Genomic DNA, 15,843 nt, shown 5'->3' with positions numbered 1-15,843 from the left:
ATATTTGGGTGTCTGTGTGTGTATATATATATGTATATATATACACACACACATGATAGAAAAGAATACCTCAAAGTGGGATGAAAGAATGAGCTGGAGAAAGGGAAAATATTTCTTTTTTTATTGATTTTTTTTATTTTTTATGAAAGACAAAAATTATAATACAAATAATTAATGATAATAATAAACCAAGTTCTGTAATACTCAACAGGTGCCAGAGACTTTTATTATTATTTTTTTTAATTATCACAGTAATTCTAATAATTACTTGCTCTCTTCATCCCATTATAGTATATAAGGAAACTGAGGCTCAGGATAAGATCATCTTGCTATTAAGAAACAGAGGCAGAAGTTAACAGAAGTTAATTTCATGTGAAGTTAAATGATGTTAATGCCATGCTAGTCTCAGCCTGTGAAAAATAATGTATATTTCTGATATAGTATTACTACATTGAATAGTTATCTAATAATACTCCTAGCCATCTCACTAAGTCATTAGTCCTAGGGGACAAAAGATTGTGTGTTTTGAAAGAATGATTGTAATTGAATAAAACATAAATAAAATCACTAATTTCATGGAATATTTGTTTTTTTAAAGGTAGTGAGAAAAATACCGGACAACAGTTTCTTCATTTATTTCTCATGGATGGAAGGCCCACAGTTAAATATGGATGTGGAAGTTCTCACAATATCTTGACTCTTTCTGCTAATTATAGCATTAACACAAATGCATTCATCCCTATCACAATACGGTAAGTCTTCCACAGTAGTTCTTTGAATTATACTGTTGAAACTTATTTTTTCAATGTTATTTATATGTATAATAGCCACCCAGATATGAAAAGAAGGACAAAAAGGTCCATCTGAAAGTAGTCTCACTAATCAGTGTTTTCAGTTTGATGGATAAAGTATAAATTAAACTAAGGTATAATGTGATACCATCCAGTGGCAATCCAATTACATACAGAATGAATTTCTTTGAAAAATACCATGGAGCAAATAAATAGGTTAAAGAATCCTGTGGTCCACTTGAAATTAAGATCCGGTAGTTGTTCAAGAAAATATCTATTGAATGAAAATAGCCGTTCAGAACTGGGGAGTTGGGGCAGGTGGCCATTGACTCTGCACAGAAAAAAGAAAATCCAGTAGGAAAAAAAAATGAATATTAGATGGAAATGCTTTCTGGGGCATATAAACTTTTGGAAGGAAGTCTTGGAATTAATTCATACTTCAGAATTAGGACATCTAAGAAGAGAGAGATGACTAAATATGATGGTCACATCCCAAGGGTATTACTGAACAAAATTTAAATGTAGCAGCCAAGAATTTAAAATTCTTTATCAGTATAGCAATCTAGTGATAATGGTCTCTAAAGTTACTCTGTGTCAGTTAAAAATAACATTTTGTGCCTGAGTTTGTATGTTAGATGACAATTGGATACGTTAGTCTGATTAGCTGGAATCTTGGCTAACCTGTGAAGGTTATATAAATCAAATAAGCTTTCCCAGAGTCTGTATCAGTCTGAAAATAAAATCAAGGAAATTGACACCAATCTGAAAATGGAAACTCCTTACAGGCAGGGACAGCATCTTACTCATTTTTAATGCAGTTTGCAGGACATCTGACAGAAAGATGCTCAGTAAATGTTTGAATGAAGAAAGGAGAGTGTCTGGGGCTGGGCAGATCAATTGGTTATGACAAGAAGGCAATAAAATTACCCTAAGGTAATGAAATTATTATTCACAGATTAGGAAGACCCTTTGGGAAAAGAGAGTTGTGTGTAGACAAAGCAAATTTTCAGAGCAATGGACTTAACCATCTCTCTTACAAAAGTTGCAGTTGCTCATACAAAAAAAGAGCCAGATGAGGAAGTGAATAACTTAAAAACCAATTTAAAAGGCATTTTGACTGATAACACCCTCATTTTATACAGTGTAATCATTTCACACAAACAATGGCACATTTGATCACATATGAAGTAATTTCTGTTTTGATCAAACTTACTTAAAGGGATGATTTTATTTCTTGCCTTTAAGTAATGAATACTTAACTAGGCAGTCCTCAAACCACTCAGAGCCTTAGGTAGCCTGAAGGTGAAACCATCCTTTAAAAAAATATTGATGGGGCGCCTGGGTGGCTCAGTTGGTTAAGCGGCCGACTTCGGCTCAGGTCATGATCTCACGGTCCGTGAGTTCGAGCCCCGCGTCGGGCTCTGTGCTGCCAGCTCAGAGCCTGGAGCCTGTTTCAGATTCTGTGTCTCCCTCTCTCTGACCCTCCCCTGTTCATGCTCTGTCTCTCCCTTTCTCAAAAATAAATAAACTGTTAAAAAAAATTATATATATATTGATACTCCTAGTGAAACTAAAAACCAAGGACTTTCCAAGTCCTTCAGTTATTTTTATCCAAAATTTAGGAAGTGAAAAAGAGATGTCTCCACTGACACGAAAATGCAAATCTGCTTTGTCTTAAGCGCAGTATCCTACCAGACAATAGATTACATTAAGGGCTGACCCTAGGACTATATTGTATATTGTGTATTATATATTATATAAATTATTTAAGAGTATATAATATAAATAACAAGTATATTCTAGACAATTCTTCAAGAACTTTTACTGTGAAGGTATAAAAAGAGGTAAGGTGGTAACTAGAGGGAGGTGAGGAGTCAAAAGGGAAAAAATGTAGGATGAGAGATTTCAGCATGTTTAATTTGGGATTTAATTCCACTCAACATACTAGTTGAGTGGAATGTTTAATACATAGAAAAATAATGAATAATTGAGAACATAAAGTCCCTTAGAAGTTTAAACTGATGAGATACAACCTACATGAGAGAAGATTCCTACCAGAGGGCAGTGAAAATGGGAAAAGAGACTTTTGATCTTCTGTGTACATATCTTGGTCTATGACTACCTTTTGCTTTACCCCATCTGTTCAGTTGTTTATGTCACCTTCTCTTTCTGTCTTGCCTTCTCTGCTCTCCACTCTTATTTCTCCATCCTTATTGGGCACAAGTTAAAATTAAAAGGGTCTTTTGTGGGGGTGCCTGGGTAGCTGAGTCGGTTGAGCATCCTACTTTTGATCTCTGCTCAGGTCATGATCTCATGGTTTGTGAGTTCAAGCCCCATGCTGGGCTCTGCACTGACAGTGTGGAGCCTGCTTGGTATTCTCTCTCTCTTTCCTTCTCTGTCTGTCTGTCTGTCTCTCTCTCTGAAAATAAGTAAATAAACCTTTAAAAAAAAAGGGTCTGTTTGTACAGCTCTTTTTAATTGTCTCTGACAGGACACTTGTTATGCAAATTCAAAACACATTTGTCCCTAAAAAGCATGTGAATTAAGTTCCTTTTTAATTATATGAATGTTGTTGGAATATCATCTATATTTAAGGGTTCTTGACAATAAAATACCATTGCACGATTGATAAGAATTTACTTTAAAAAATTAGTGGAATGAGCTCAAAGGTAAACATGTAAAATATGACTTGGATTTTTATTTTGATATTAGCCACAGCAAATAAACATGTATTTCCTCCTACTAAATCTGCATTGTACCTGTAGGATAGATGACAGAAGTAGAGCAAACTTGAATAAGCCACTTGTAGTGATTGAGGTCAATTCAGTATCAAGATAGAAGTTCTTCTTAAATGAAATGGACCGGAGATCACAGCTCTACAGATAGATTGTAATTCATACTCATGCACGGTTTGTCTTTCATTTCAACAAATTTTGAAAGGGATCACATAGAGAGAGTCTTAGTTTTCACAAGGGTTATTCTCCTTTGGGGAAGTTCAGAAAAATTGTCTTACTATATATATACTTTTTAAAGTTTCTGAAGTTTAAATTTTTCTGGCACCCTTTGTGTCTGTCCTGAACAAAAGCTGACTCTTTATTCAGCATTTGTTCTGTAAAGAAATCCTGTGTCCTTTCCTCTGAGTAATTTACTGTGTTATTATCTGCATATTTTAAACCCACACAGCCTATTCTACCGTAGAATCCTCAAGGACTTATCCTGATGTGTATTGTCCATGTATATCTGAGGCATACTCCAATATCTAGTGATTTATTTTGGTTAACAAACTGTTAGGTAGCCAAAGCCGAGTGGATATTGACCAATAATTGCATGACTGCCAGAACCGCACATCCCGATCAGCCACTTTTTAGTAGCTGGCCAGTGTAAAGGAATGCATGCAGGGTTTGATATTAATTGAACAGAAGCTGGAAAAGTTACTAATAGTTGGGCAGCAAGAACCTTAGAACTTGCTCAAACCCAAACATCACATAAAACCACTGCAAGCATTTTTAACACATCATCTTGTTAGATATTTGGTCCAGAAAACAAAATTAACAAAAACTGCTGTTGAGTTTTGTAAATGGACTGATTTTTACCTCCTGTTTGATCTTACTAATTTCTATGAAATAAAGACTTCTTGTTAGGTGTATGTATATTTGTGTGTGTGTGTGTGTGTGTGTGTGTGTGTGTGCGCGCGCGTGCATGCGTTAGTACATATCTGTGCAAATTACTTTTTATTAAGAAAGTAGAAAAAAAAGAAAGGGACACCTGGGTAGCTCAGTTGGTTAAGCATTCAACTCATGATTTTTGATAGCATGGAGCCTGCTTGGGACTCTCTCTCTCCCTCTCTCTCTGCCCCTTGTCTGCTCTCTCAGTCTCTCAAAATAAATAAGGGTGCCTGGGTGGCTTAGTCAGTTAAGCATCTGACTCTGGATGTTGGCTTAGGTCATGATCAGACAGTGCTAAGATGAAGCCCTGTGTCAGCCCTGTGTGTTGAAGGCATGGAGCCTGCTTGAGATTCTCTTTCTTCTCTCTCTGCCCCTCCCCCAGCTCTCTCGCACTCTCTCACTCTCTCTCAGAATAAACATTTAAAATAAATAAATATTTTAAAAAGCAGAAAATAAATTTACATAATGCGAAACTAGCATTAAAACCTTAAAGACTGGGAAATAAAAAGGATTCTGAGCAGGATTGCTTTTAACTATATCAAATGAAGAGATTTAGTGGTAAATAATTTATGAAAATTAAGAAAGGAACAAATGACAACTTCTTATAATACCTATATATAATTTGTCAATGGCCTTTCAGGCAACTCTGCTCAAAATCAGCTTCAAGTGCTTTGCCATTTTCCCCACATAAATTTTCGGTATTACAAGTTGTTTCCTGTTGTCCTATAATTCCATGGCATTTGTCCTGTAACTGCATACAGAGAATGATAAGGAAACTACTCAAGTTTATGTAAGAAGAAAGAATAAATATAATGTATTATCAGCTCTAATCTTGAGAGTAACTCAAAATGTCCTTTATGTCTCTGATTTTCTAAAATATAAAGGTTTTTCACACGTTCTTGATAGTTAATATTATGTAAGCTATGGATTACATGCCTTTAGTCTTAGAGCCCAGAAACTATGTAATAGCAACAATCTTCACTTCTTGAAGCAGATGGTGACTTTTGAACTGCGTTAAATCTATAAGATATTAGATTTATTCATAAAACGTTGCCATGTCAATATGGAAAGTTTGGCAGGCTTTTCATCTTAAAAAGGTCAAACTTCATCACTTCAATATTAATTTCTGTATCTTTTCCATCAGCACTTCCATCTGGTATTTCTTAGAGGAAATGTAGGAAAACTATAGCGAAATATGGCATAGTACTTTATCATTACATTGACTTGTACATAAATACATAAATCTAAACATTGATCTTGCTCCCTTATCCATGCATAACACAGTAATCATACATAACATGTCCAGTACTAGTGAACAACAACTTATAATATAGTTTATTTGTATTGAATTGAAAATATCCACTACAAAACTAAAATTTATTTCATTAAATAAGATTAAATCTTTTAGAAGTTTGTGGGTCTAGAAGTTGGTGATTTTAGTACTGTTTAGGATTATTGGGTAGAGTCTTCTGCTAGCATGTGTAGTTGTGTCTAAAATTCTCAAATATCTTGAGAAACAAGGAAGTGTCAGTTTGGTGTTGAATGAGGCAGAAATAGAAGGGAGAGCTTTCTAAATAAAGACATTGCTATCTAAATGTGAAGCTGAGTCTACACAGTGTGTTCACTGAATAATATGTCAGCTATGGACTCAACCAACCAGTGATATAAAAAAATAATTTAAAGTGATTGACTATATAGTCACATGCTTCTTTTAATTATGCAATTCAGTTCAAGTTGTCCAAATGGAATGGCTATTATCAAAGTTAAAAAAGTAAAGATTCAAGTCCTTAGTTCCTCATCTTCTGGTGTGCTGAGATACCAAGACAGCCAGAGAACTGATTGACCCTTAAGGCCTCAGAGCAACCGCAAAGACTCTGCGGTTAGAGTCTTAGAACTTAGACTTGCGGTTCTCTACTAAGAAGAAAGGGACTTAACAGTTGAAAACTACATCTATAACATAAGAAATAAACTGGATTTTGAAAAAAGATTAGAAATTTACCAGAGGGACAGCAGGTGGAAGAGGATAAGCAATGACATCATGGCGTAGATTAACACATGCAAGAAATTGTATGGAGATTGAGTATGACAGGAACATAAAAAATTTGAGGTGAAAAGATATTTAGTTCTTCAGCAAATCATCATCAAACACTGTAATTTCTAATGCAGAAAATTACAATAAACTAAAATAAAAGTGAAGAAATTCTTTGGAGAATCAGCAATGTATGCTGAAGAAAGCCTCACATGTTCTTCATTCTTTAATGTTAATGGTAGATTTCTACTACAACTGTCAGGGTTATTGAGGAAGTTGGAGTTGTTCTTGTGTGGTGCAGAATATATGGCGACATGAACTTCAATCCCTAAAAGCCTCTTCTCTCTGTAATTCTAAAAGGCATGTATACTATCATCTTTAAGACAAGATTACATAAGAAAGTAACAGGAAGCAAATGAAGACTTAGGGGCAAACTAAATAATCAGAATTTTGTCAGAACAGCAATAATTGATAAAGTCAGAGAATAGTCTGCCTCACAGGAAAGTTAAAGGGATTGAACATGTTAAAAATAAGATTCATGAGGAAATGCCAAGGGATTCTTTGTTTATTAAGAGCGGTGGTTTTACATTACAGATTTAAATACCATGTATTTTCCAACTTGCTTCTGTAGGACCCACAGCTATTCCTAATTGAGATCCATCATCATGGTTAGAGGATATTTGATTACTGCCTTGAAACAACTGTAAGAAATATTTTACTGTGAAAGTCCTTTAAGTTCTATTCTTAGTCGTAGGCTTCAATCCCTGACAACATATTTATCTTAATTAACTTCTATAGAACAATTCTCACAGAGTGGACTCAAAATATAGACAATCTTATTTATTTAAAAAAATGGCCAGCCACCTAACTTTTTAAATGAAGCTAAAAGAAGCTATGTGAGCTTCTTCCTCAACAAATTGACCTTGACTTCATCAATATACTGAATAAAAAGAGGATATATATTGAGATAAATTGTTTTAGAACTTAACATCTGTTAACTCTGTTCTACCTAACACAAATTCATTTAAGAATAGTGTAAGACTTTTCAAAAGATATACTAAATTTTTAAAATTGAAAGCTGGTTTCATAGGCAGATACTGGTACTAAGCCAAAGTGTTTGAACTCAATAAATATAGAACAAAGACCTTTAATGCTTTGTCAGATAATTTATTTTTTTCTTTTAAGATTTTATTTAAATTCAAGTTAGTTAACATATAGTGTAGTATTGGTTTCAGGAGTAGAATTTAGGGATTCATCACTTACATATAACATCCAGTGCTCATCACAAGTGCTCTCCTTAATGCCTGTCATCCATTTAGCCCATCCTTCCACCCAACACCCCCCCCCCCAGCAACCCTCAGTTTGTTCTCTATAGTTAAGAGTCTCTTCTGATTTGCCTCTGTCTCTGTTTTTATCTTACTGTATTTTTCCTTCCCTTCTCCTGTGTTCCTCTGTTTTGTTTCTTAAATTCCATATGAGTGAAACCATATGATATTCATCTTTCTCTGACTGACTTATTTCATTTAGCATAAAACACTCTAGTTTCCTCCATGTCAAAATGGCTAAAATGAACAACCCAGGAAACAACAGATGTTGGCAAAGATACGGAGAAAGGGAACCCTCTTACACTGTTGGTGGGTATGCAAACTGGTGCAGTCACTCTCGAAAACAGTGTGGAGGTTCCTCAGAAAGTTAAAGATAGAGCTGCCTATGACCCAGCAACTGCACTACTAGGTATTTAGCCAGAAGATACAAAAATACTGATTCAAATGGGCACATGCACCCCAATGTTATAGCAGTGCTATCAACAATAGCCAAATTATGGAAAGAGCCCTAATGTCCATCCGCTGATAAATGGACAAAGTTGTGGTGTGTGTGTGTGTGTGTGTGTGTGTGTGTGTGTGTGTGTATAGGATATTACTCAGCCATCAAAAAGAATGAAATCTTGACATTTTCAGGGACACATAATTTATTCTAATGCCATCATTAGACACAGCTAATTCCTGTTTTATAGTATTTGATACAGAATTTTGTCTTGGTCCCTCCTACTTTTTGACTTAGTTGGCTTAATTCTAATTTCTAGCAATATTTGAACCCCAATTTTGCCTTCAAAGACAGGATGTTACAAAGATAAGAAGGAGTAGATTCCAAAACAAAGCCCTATAGCCAGTAGCATGAAAATTCACGTAGGAGCATAGTAGACACCTCAGTAAAGCTCCCATCATTTGGAAAACAGAAATTTCCAATTTATGTGATAGACTGGGATGAACTCAACCATGCCCTGAGAATCTCCTCCCAACTCCCAAATGAATAAAATAGCAAAACGCATTCTCCTGCTTTATTGTACTAGCCATGACTCTCATTTTGGCCCCTAGAGTACAGTAGCAGAGACTGCTCTGAAAGAAAATTTTAGCTCCTCTAGTATATAAACCTCAGAGAAGGTGATGGAAACACAATTCCAGCTTAGCATAGCCTCTATGGAGAATTTGTGAAATAAGAAGAAATGAAGTTTTAGATTGGTTGCACAGAAATCACCAATGAGCAAATCTGGTCCTTGAATGAACATGTGCAAGCTGTCCTGAGGATTCCTAAAAATATTTGGAGATGGAGATTCTATAATGGACTATAATTCCCGCAGTTAAGTCTTAGCCACTGATACTTAATACCTAGTACCTTAGGTCAGGTTCTTTGGAACTAGACAGTAGGGATTTGCATGCAGGAAGCTTATTAGGAAGTGCTCTTGGTAACAACTGCCAGAAGTCAGTGGGAGAAGCAGCATTGAGAAGAGGTAGAAGTTGAATTGCAGAGCAGTTGTGAAAGAGGCTTCAGCTGACCCTAAGCGAAGCTCTGGAGTAGGGATGTTCATAGATTACTGAATTGAGTCAAGGGGACCTGGACCTTTTTCCCATCACCAGGAGACTCAAGGCAATATACCACAGCATCAACTACAATTGGTGAGGCTCATGGTAACATCATCACTGAATGGCTGATGAAGTCCACAACTCTTGGGTTTGACTTACACATAAACTAATGTTGTTTTTAGATAAATTAGACACTTATCACTCCCTATAGCCTCCATGGGACTGAGTTTCCCCATGTTAATGGCATGGTTCTACTCAATCTTGTCAGGACTCACCCGAAGAAGTTAGTGACTATTAGGAAGAGTAGTTCAATACTAATCACATCAAACCCTCAAATGCCAACGCTGTAGATGTGGATCAGCACGGACATAGATAACCACAAATAATGCCATTCTGTGATTTATCATTAGACCATTGACCACTGCCCAAGTAGGGTATACTGGGTTCAGGGCACAAGGATAGATCTTTATATGTTCGTTGTGATTCAAAATGAAAGCATAGGGCACCTAAAGGGCACCTGGAAACAGAGAAGTGAGGAAACAAAGCATCCTCTCTATAACTACAGAGAAGTCTTTTACCTGTCTGTTCCTTTCTTTGGAACATAAAGATAATAACACTCATTTTCTGCGATATAGGCTCCTATGAGTGTAATCTGTATGAAAGTTCTTTGAAAAGCATCAAGTGTCCCTCAAATGAATAGTATTATTATTATGGTTTATCATCCATGTAAGTCTATTTCTTCTATTGCTGCCCTAGGACCAGAAAAATTGCTCACTATTTTTTTTATTTTATAGCATCTCATTAAAAACACTTCATAAAAACTTTAATGAAGTTTTCTACAGATATTTCTTCTTCCAATTAAGTAAACTTATCATGGTTTTGTTCTCTAAGCATTTAATTATTTTAGGCACTATTTTTTGGATGTCCTCCAAAGTTTTCCACGGCTTTATCAGTTGAATTTTATAAGCTGACTCCTTTTTTTAATGGACAGGAAGATCAAAGACATTACATATATTTCTTCTCCATGTGGAATTTTCCTGTAGATTACTGGCAGTATATTTTCTAATCTATAGGCAGGTCTCAAATATCATATGTATCAGTTTACATTTATTAAGTTTCCACCATAGATATTGTTCAAAGAATATATTTGAGGGAGATAAAATATGTTTAGTGAAAGTAAAAAATCTTTCCATTATTTCACCTCTCTTCCAACATTTCTCCATTACATTCGTGGTTTAGACACTGTCCATTTTTCTCTTTCTTGGAAAGATGCCAGACAAAGGCTGTTCACAGGGCTGTATCATCACACAACATACGTTCCAGTGTGTCTTTAAAAATCTGTTTAAAAAGTTTTGGGAACAACAAATATATATTTTGTATGAAGTTGGAGATGTTTCCAGCAGCCTATTCTGAAAGCCACTGCACTTTCCAGTGTTAATTGTGCAGTAGGGTGGCAGATTAATTCCTTGCTTGTTAAACTAATCTCCTTTTATAGTTTCATAGATGAGAAAGTGATAGGCTGGGACCAGGGACAGGACCTGTCTGGTATATGGTACAAGAAGCAGATGAGTAAGATCATGAAGTGGGCACACACACACGCACACACACACACGCACACACACACACACACACAAATAAAACACAAAACAAACAAATAAACAAATAAAAAACTGTAGTACAGAAAACAGATATGTTATTTTGCCAGCAGAGGAAAAGGCTGTCCAGGTGATCATGAGATAGACATATCTGGTGATTTTCTTTATAAGGATGTATTAGAAACTGCACCCACATAATAATGTCAATCTAGTTCATTTATTCATGCTCATTAATAGCTGTATAATAATAGTGTTTATTTTTCACCTATATGATGAGCACTATCTACAATAAATATTTTTACACACAACCTCATTGAATATTCACAATATCTTTAAGGGGTACTTTGGTAATACTCATTTAAGAGATGAGTAAAGTGAATCTTAAAGAGACTAATTAATTGTCTAAGGACATGTAGCTAGTAACTGAAGCATGGGTCCCAGATAGACAATTTCACTGTAGATTTCTTATAGTTAACTACAACACTACACAGCTCATTGTTGTTCAGATTTTTCTGCCTAAAATACTTCTAAAAGGAGACCATCTCAAATCAAAACATCTATAAGGAGTCCCTCCTTCAGCATCTGTCATTTCAAGGACAGATTATGTGGCTTATAATCAAGGTCCTTTATCAGCTTATTACCTATACATTTATGCTCCTCTACTACCCAACGTGGACTATCCCATTCCACTAAGTCATGGTCCCAAATACAGTCCTCCCTTTTCCTACCACATTCATTTTAGCTAATGCTACAATTTCTCCCCTGAAATGCTCTCTCTGCTCATTTCTCCTAATTGTACATTATCCTTCCTACAAGCCTGTCTCCTCTAGAAGTTAGTCGAGATTGATCCTCTTCCTTACTCACAACTGCTAGCATGCTCATGTCTTATGATATTGTATACTGGCCTTTCAGATGAACAGTTACCTCATCTCCAAAACCAAACAAGCATGTAAAGCTTGAGTATGTGACAAGTAGAAGAAAAACAATTAGATAGACTTCATCATGGAAATATTACTAATGGAGATCAGTTAAGTAGATGAAGGCCTTGGAAACTTAGCTTCTTAGAGAGATTATTTAGAAGGTTTATTATTATGTATTTAGGTTTATTATTATTTATTTAGATTATTTAACAGGTTTGACATAAGCAAATCCACAAGTAATAAAATGTTCGTATGAGAAATTAGAATGTAAGTCTTAATTGATTTAAGCCTAATGAGAACTCCAGAAGTTTTGTTCCAAAAAAAAAAAAAAAAGAATGGCATTAGTAGACGGCCTTCAAGATTAGATGGAGAAGGTATTGATTCTCATTTTTTCTTTAAAAAAATGTTTAGGGGCGCCTGGGTGGCGCAGTCGGTTAAGCGTCCGACTTCAGCCAGGTCACGATCTCGCGGTCCGTGAGTTCGAGCCCCGCGTCAGGCTCTTGGGCTGATGGCTCGGAGCCTGGAGCCTGTTTCCGATTCTGTGTCTCCCTCTCTCTCTGCCCCTCCCCCGTTCATGCTCTGTCTCTCTCTGTCCCAAAAATAAATAAACGTTGAAAAAAAATTAAAAAAAAAAATAAAAAAATGTTTAAATGATGATATTAATAATAAAATACCAGTAATTAAGCTCTTACTACCTTACATGCACACTTTTAAGCTCTTTACCTAGATTTAATTACTTATTCCTAATGTCCAGCCAGGATGGTACTATTACACTCATTCTAAAGAAGAAACTTGGTATACAGAGCCTGAGGGTACTGTGAAACCATACAGTTTTTACTAAGAAAGTCTGATTCCAGACTCTAACGAGGCAATAAGTGTAGGAAAAATATTTCATACTTTGCATAATTCATGAAACCTTTCGGACATATTAAAAACTTTTTTTAAGCAAGAGGTTTATTTAAACAACAAGATGCTTGACTTGTAGTATTCATTTCTTTTAGAGTAATTTATACCTAAAATTTATAGTAATATAAATTACTAAATATAGTAATTTAAAGTCAGACTGCCCTACATGTAACATCTACATACAAAAAAGTTATAAAATTGTCCTTGGTTTTACAATGATAAATGAAAAACATTAAAATTCTCCAGTTGAACAAGGTATGCAAGTATTTTTGTGTTGTTCTTTTTTTGTTAAACAGTGAGAGCCAAATAACTAGAACATCAAGATGAGAGCTGAATGAGCATGCTTCTAATGGAGAAAGAGGGTATTTTCAGAGAACCAGTAGTTTCTCCATCCTGGCTCTATTTGATAATGGTCAAAACATACCATTGTACATTTAGTCCAAAAAAATGCAATATGCTTGTGTACATACATAGCTACTTTATGTACAATAATTGAATGGGGAAGGGGGAAGTGAAAGAACAGAGAAAATTATAGTAGTCAGAAATTGCCGTTTTCTCATTGAGAATGTCTTCTTGGTCTGGAGGAACAGAGTGCTAGAGTAAAGTAGTAGGTTCCCTTTTTAGTAGATACCTCCTGTCTGTCGCTGGCACACATCAGTTGTGTCTTCATCTTCCCTCTCCAACTGTACAGGTGTGTCTGTTTCTTTTCTTTTTTTTTAATTTTTTTAATGTTTATATTTGAGAGAGAGAGAGACAGAGCATGAGTGGGGGAGGGGCAGAGAGAGAGGGAGACACAGACTCGGAACAGGCTCTATGCTCCGAGGTGTCAGCACAGAGCCCAACGCAGGGCTTGAACCCACCGACCGTGAGATCGTGACCTGAGCTGAAGTCGGGTGCTCAACCAACTGAGCCACCCAGGCACCCCCAGGTGTGTCTGTTTCATTGATTGGCTGCCCATCAGATCAGAATCTGATCTGCCTCTTTGACAAACCCTGTCTTTCCCAGTAGGCTTTCATTAGTTAAGCAAGTAGTGTATGCCTCTTAATCTTGCACTGCACCACAGAAGCATCCTCCCCGACCACCTTCAAATTAATATGATCCTTGTTCTCAGTCTTGAAGGAAGGCTTCAGCTTTTCATCAGCCATGGTGAGGGCATAAGTCTCCTCAGCTACCACTTCACAAAAGAGGTACCAGGTCCTCATGGAATGAGCACACAACACACACCAAAAACTCCCTAACTTTTCAATTCTAAAAGATGCTTCATCAAATTAGTGAACATAGCAGTTTTGAAAACTCCCCTGATAATTGTAAAAATTAAAAGTATACGAGTCTAAAACTTTTCTTCATTTTCTATTTTCAATTTTGCCTTATGCAATTACCATTTTCTCTCAGGGAATTTCACAAAATAAAATTTAGTGAAAATTATGTTCTAATTGTGATGCTATATTGAAAGAAAAATAGAATCAGTATACCATCTGTCAATTCTGGATATAACAAAGGGGTAGATGGAATTATTTTTACTTAGCCTACATAAGTATGGTAAAGTTAAAGATATTTTAAAGATGGTTATGAATTATATGCTGCTATACTTACTGCAAGTCAAATTTTTAATGTATTTGCTATTATGAAGAAGCCATGGCATTCTGTTACTTAAAATTCATTAGGCTATAATTATTAGGTATTGTACAAAAAGCTTTTAGAAAGGATACTTTTATCTTTGAAAATTACTTAGGTCCATTATATTCTATCATAGACACTTTGTTTTTAAGTTCCTAAAAGCAGGAAAGTTCAACACAATTTCCTCCTGTCTAATAAGAGGAGGGATGTTATATTAGAATGAATATTTCTAATTAAAAGATTTACACAGACTAATATATTATTTTCCAGATTTTTCTCAAGCAAAAATATCGTAGTCTTTAGATATGCACTGTCTCTAGAATCACCAGTTTTGTTTAAAGGGATCTAAGACATTCATTTCATAGAATAGAACAGAAGAATATGAACTACAGTAATATTTATTATTTGAGAGAATAATTGCTTCAAAATAGCATATGGGAGTTGATCAAAAATATGTCTCAGTGCTTATTAAATGAGTTTTCATTGCTGGATTTATTGCTAGATTCAGGAATCAGAAGAGTCATATTTTGATTATATGGGGTAGTTTTAATTGAACCATTGAAAAGATGTCAATTTTATTTCTAAAAGTTTACCTTAATGGTCCAAAATACGTAATTATACATCCTTACAAAAAATATATTTAGAAGGAAATATACCAAAGTTAAAACTAGAGTCCATGTTTGGCACTCTTTCTCTGGCACCCATCTCTATGTCTACTTTTATAGGTAAAATACTGCTACCTTACCTTTTTCCTTTATATTTTACTTCCTATTACATATGGAGAAAAGAGTTATCAGTTGTTTATCCATTATGGCAGACCCCAGAACTCTTTACCCTTTCCTTTGTGAAAGGAGCAAGAAATCCAAACCAAATGGCTCTTTTTTCTATGCTTGACCTGAAGTACCTCTTTTTACAAGAACTATCATGCTCATTTCTCTGGTCATCATAAGTGAAAATTTGTGATCTTGACTAAGAATCGTAGATCTTAGAGATCTGTGGGCAAGTCTCTGCTTCTTACCTCAATGCATATGGATTCTCATCTACAGCCACACTGAACCTTGATAGTTTGACTAAATATTACAAACAATGAGAACTTATTATCCCAGAAAGCATTTTCTTCCATGTTTGCAGACTGTCTTGATGTTTGAGATTTACTTACTTCAAGTAAATATATTTTTCATGCAATTTTTCATGCATTGGCCCTCTATATGCTCTTTTAAGAAAAAGAAAAAGAAAAAGCATAAATCCATAAATCCATAAGTCTATTCCCTTTTCAACTTAATAGTAGTCCTTAAGTAGTTCCTTAACCATGGAGTCTAAGCTCTTTGTGAGCAGGACTATTTTTGTTTTTAATCACTATTTTTTCCCAGAACTTAACTTTGAACTAGCATGTAGTATATATTCAGGAGATATTTTTCTAATGAATGAAATAAGCTTATTTATCTTTGCTAATTCTTTT

General features: G+C 35.3%; 1 protein-coding gene and 1 pseudogene across 1 annotated transcript in view; one reads left to right on the top strand and one right to left on the bottom strand.

Annotated features, from left to right (window-relative positions):
• LOC121029631 (protein eyes shut homolog) overlaps nucleotides 1-15,843 on the top strand; it is a 790,730-nt gene that overhangs the window by 485,464 nt on the left and 289,423 nt on the right. Inside the window, exon 10 of the mRNA XM_040473865.1 lies at nucleotides 599-752. Within this exon, the coding sequence (XP_040329799.1) occupies nucleotides 599-752 (154 nt within the window). The remainder of the gene's footprint in view (nucleotides 1-598; nucleotides 753-15,843) is intronic.
• LOC121029634 (small ubiquitin-related modifier 2-like) lies at nucleotides 13,388-13,983 on the bottom strand (annotated as a pseudogene).

The sequence above is a fragment of the Herpailurus yagouaroundi genome, unplaced genomic scaffold (genome assembly GCF_014898765.1).
Source record: "Herpailurus yagouaroundi ecotype Mexico unplaced genomic scaffold, PumYag 139, whole genome shotgun sequence".
NCBI classification, from domain to species: domain Eukaryota; kingdom Metazoa; phylum Chordata; class Mammalia; order Carnivora; family Felidae; genus Herpailurus; species Herpailurus yagouaroundi.
This window is presented reverse-complemented; position numbering and strand designations above follow the sequence as displayed.